The 3,270-nt window shown below is 58.5% G+C and overlaps 1 protein-coding gene across 1 annotated transcript; it reads left to right on the top strand.

The window, feature by feature from the left end:
- The first annotated feature begins 68 nt into the window (after window positions 1-68).
- Window positions 69-1,946, top strand: DKK1 (dickkopf WNT signaling pathway inhibitor 1). Its single transcript, XM_055811827.1, has 4 exons — window positions 69-317; window positions 415-571; window positions 677-787; window positions 915-1,946. The coding sequence occupies exons 1-4, from the start codon at window positions 126-128 to the stop codon at window positions 1,163-1,165; spliced, it is 711 nt and encodes a 236-aa protein (XP_055667802.1). The 5' UTR covers window positions 69-125; the 3' UTR covers window positions 1,166-1,946.
- The last annotated feature ends 1,324 nt before the right edge of the window (window positions 1,947-3,270 follow it).

The following is a 3,270-nucleotide window of genomic DNA, read 5'->3' as shown; positions in this document are numbered from 1 at the left end:
GGCGCAGGAGGCAGCCCCCGGGGGTATAAAGGCGGCTGCGGGCAGCGCAGGTAGCTGCTGCTCGGGGACCGCGGGAGCTGCTTTAGCGGCGGGACACACCGGGGACGGGAGGGGACGGGACGAGGATGCGGGGGCTGGTGGCGCTGCTGGCGGCGCTGAGCTGCGCGGCCCCGGGCGGGCGGGCGGCGGCGCCCGGCGGTGCCCTCAGCTCCAACGCCATCAAGGGACCCCCCCTGGGGGGGGCGGCCGAGGCCAGCGCCGCTCCCGCCTCGCCCTTCGACGGCAGCAACAAGCCGCCGCCGGCTGCCACCCGGCAGGTAGGAGCGGGGACGCACCGGGGATGGAGCTGGGGGGACGCACCGGGGACGGAGGGGGGTGGCGGCCCGGCTGACCCCCTCCTCTCTGCCCTCCCAGCCTTTCCCCTGCGCCGAGGACGAGGACTGCGGCCCCGAGGAGTTTTGCGGGGGGGCGGCCCGCGGGGGGGGCGCCCCGCTTTGCCTCGCCTGCCGGAGACGCCGCAAGCGCTGCCTGCGCGACGCCATGTGCTGCCCCGGCACCACCTGCAGCAACGGTGAGGGGCGGCGGGGCCAGGGGAGGGGGTCACACCCTGGGGGTGCCGCGGAGGGGGTCTCGGGGTCCCACCCGTGGCTGACAGCCGCCCCTCTGCCTCCCGCAGGGCTCTGCACCCCCCCGGAGCCTCCCCACGGGGCCGCCGAGCTGGATGAGATCGGCACTGAGGCTCTGCCCCGACGGACGCCGGCTCCTGCCTGGCTCCCCCCTGCCAAAGGTAAGTGCTGTGACCCCGCTGGGCCCCGCTGGGCCCCACTGCCCTCGGGGGGGGGGATGCCCGCCCTGCCCCACCACCCCCGCAGGAGCATCCTGGGCTGAGCACATGCCACACTGTCCCCACACAGGTGAGGAGGGGGACTTCTGCCTGCGCTCGTCGGACTGCGTGGCTGGGCTGTGCTGTGCCCGTCACTTCTGGTCCAAAATCTGCAAGCCAGTGCTGCGGGAAGGGCAGGTGTGTACCCGGCACCGGCGAAAAGGCACCCACAGCCTGGAGATCTTCCAGCGGTGCCAGTGCGCCGAGGGGCTGGCGTGCCGCCTGCAGCGAGAGCACGGCCCGGCTGATGCCTCCCGCCTGCACACCTGCCAGCGGCACTGAGCATCGCTGGATGGACGGGACGGGACAGACTCCGGCCCCGCCGGAACAAAAGCTTGTTTCTCAAAGGAACTACTTCTAAGCGACTAATTGCAGTATGTTACTGTGTTGTGAATACTCGAGCTGGCACTTAGCTGTACATAACGCCGGGACTTTTAATGACTTTTTTTTTTTTTCTTTTTCCTGAGGGTGCTGCCTTGCGCTCTTCCAAGCCGTGACTGTGACTTTGTACACACTGGGTTTTTAAATCTAGGTCAAAGGAATGCGACCATATGTTTGTGAGCGAATAAACCGTTCATTAAAATCGGTCAGAGCTGCCTGCACGTCCCTGCCTGTGTGTGGCCACCGTGGTCCCTTCCCCAGCCCACGGGAGTGGAGATGTGCCCTGGAGCGGGAATGCCCATAGAGGGGGGGGGAGGGGGGGAGTGAGCCAGCTCATTGCCGGCTCCCCATGGGAAAGGCTGTTTGGGTTATTGCTATTTATTCAGCTGCTTTTTAGGAATTCTGGTGTGCCACTGCAGCCACCAATACTCTCAGGCCACCAGATGCTGGGCCAAGGATGGGCACTACGGCCGGGGCTCCAGGAAGGGCAGGCAGCAGCAAAACACCCTCCTGCACAATTTTGTCATGGGGTAAGGAGGGAAGCAAAGGATCAGTGGCGGGGCTGTGCTGGACTGCAGTGTGTGGCTGACCACGGGATGGGTGCTGAGGAGCACAGTGATCTCAACCGCTCCATCAGCGCAACGTTTGCTCTGTCTACAATAAAGACTCATTTTTCAATTCACTTTGCAGCCTGTCGCTATCAGTTTTCTCCCTTCTGGGTGGCTTGGAGGGAGGGAAAGCAGTGAGCATGCATTTTGTTCCCTACTCCCTTTAGCTTCTAGTACTGTCCACCTATTGCAAGTGGTTTGTAAATGTGCATTGAGCAAGAGTGGGGGCTGTGTCATGCAGCATGGGGCTGGTGGGCAGCAAGTGCAGTACTGGCAACTCTGTCCTGTGCCTGCCTGGCAGGCTGCCTGTGGCCTCCCTGCAGTCTGGGGACAGTGTTAGGGATGCAAAACCATGCTGGAGTCCTCCCTGTTCAACTCAAATGGGCTTTGTACTCAAAGTCCAAACCTGACTGCAATGCAGCACATCCCTGGGTGGCTCTGAGGGCACTGTCCCATTTACAGGGATGCTCCAACTGTGCCACGTCTTGTTTTAAAATGCAGCATGCTTGTTGGTGTTTGGTGCCTCTTTAGGGACCTTGGGGACTACACTGGTATGTGGGTTACTGAATACAAACCCAAACCACCGCGTTTGCAGGAGTCTGCAAGTACCAGCTGGTGCTGAACCAAGCCCACAGCTACAGAAAACACGAAGGAGGGCGCACCCAGCCCCATGTAGAGGCAAACACTTAAAAACGAGCCTTCCTCTTGCATGGGTGAGGGATCATTCTCAGCTTCGCTCTGGCTCTTTTCGAGGCTGGGTAGTATCTGGGCAGGCTGAGAACAGCCAGAGCTGCCCCAAGCCAGAAGGTAAAGCACTGATGCTTCTTAAACCACCTAAATGCACAGGGATGTTTGTGCCCATGGAACTATTTGCAGCAACCAAGGAAGGCTGCTATGGCTAGAGCGACTGTGACCCAAGCTGTGCATGCCATAAGCTAAATGGCGATCTGCAGGTTGCAGCGATGTTGCTGGACAGCACATTTAAGTCTCACCCTCTGGGTCTGCGCTCGGGAACAGCTTTCACTGGAGCTGCAGCAAGAGCTGGGGTTTGAAGCAGCCCCCTGAAAGAGTTCATGACTCAAAGGCTTGAGTTTAATGCTTTAATCATTGTGCAAAGCTTAAAAAAAATTTTAGAAATACACATTTTAAAATACTTTTTATTAATAGATACATCTAAAAAATTACTATCTCATAACATATTTAATAATTATGATGATTATGCTCAGTAATAGTCAATGGCACTAGAGCAATGAAGGTACCTGGCTATGAATAAAAGCATCAGTAACTACTTAGAGAAGTTCAGGTCTGACATAAACAGTGGCATATTTTATCCCCAGTACATATAAAATAGTGTCATTAGGTTTAGGTTTTTTCTTCATACAGTTATAGTACTCTCTC

This window comes from Falco peregrinus, chromosome 1 (assembly GCF_023634155.1).
Source record: "Falco peregrinus isolate bFalPer1 chromosome 1, bFalPer1.pri, whole genome shotgun sequence".
NCBI lineage: Eukaryota > Metazoa > Chordata > Aves > Falconiformes > Falconidae > Falco > Falco peregrinus.
The sequence above is the reverse complement of the archived record's forward strand: the minus strand, read 5'-3'. Positions and strand labels throughout refer to the sequence as shown.

Bases quoted from the DNA above. Each gene is read 5' to 3' on its own strand.
- DKK1 (XM_055811827.1), top strand. From the start codon at position 126: ATGCGGGGGCTGGTGGCGCTGCTGGCGGCGCTGAGCTGCGCGGCCCCG. The intron at 318-414 runs GTAGGAGCGGGG...CTGCCCTCCCAG, and splicing joins CGCCGGCTGCCACCCGGCAG to CCTTTCCCCTGCGCCGAGGA. The intron at 572-676 runs GTGAGGGGCGGC...TGCCTCCCGCAG, and splicing joins CGGCACCACCTGCAGCAACG to GGCTCTGCACCCCCCCGGAG.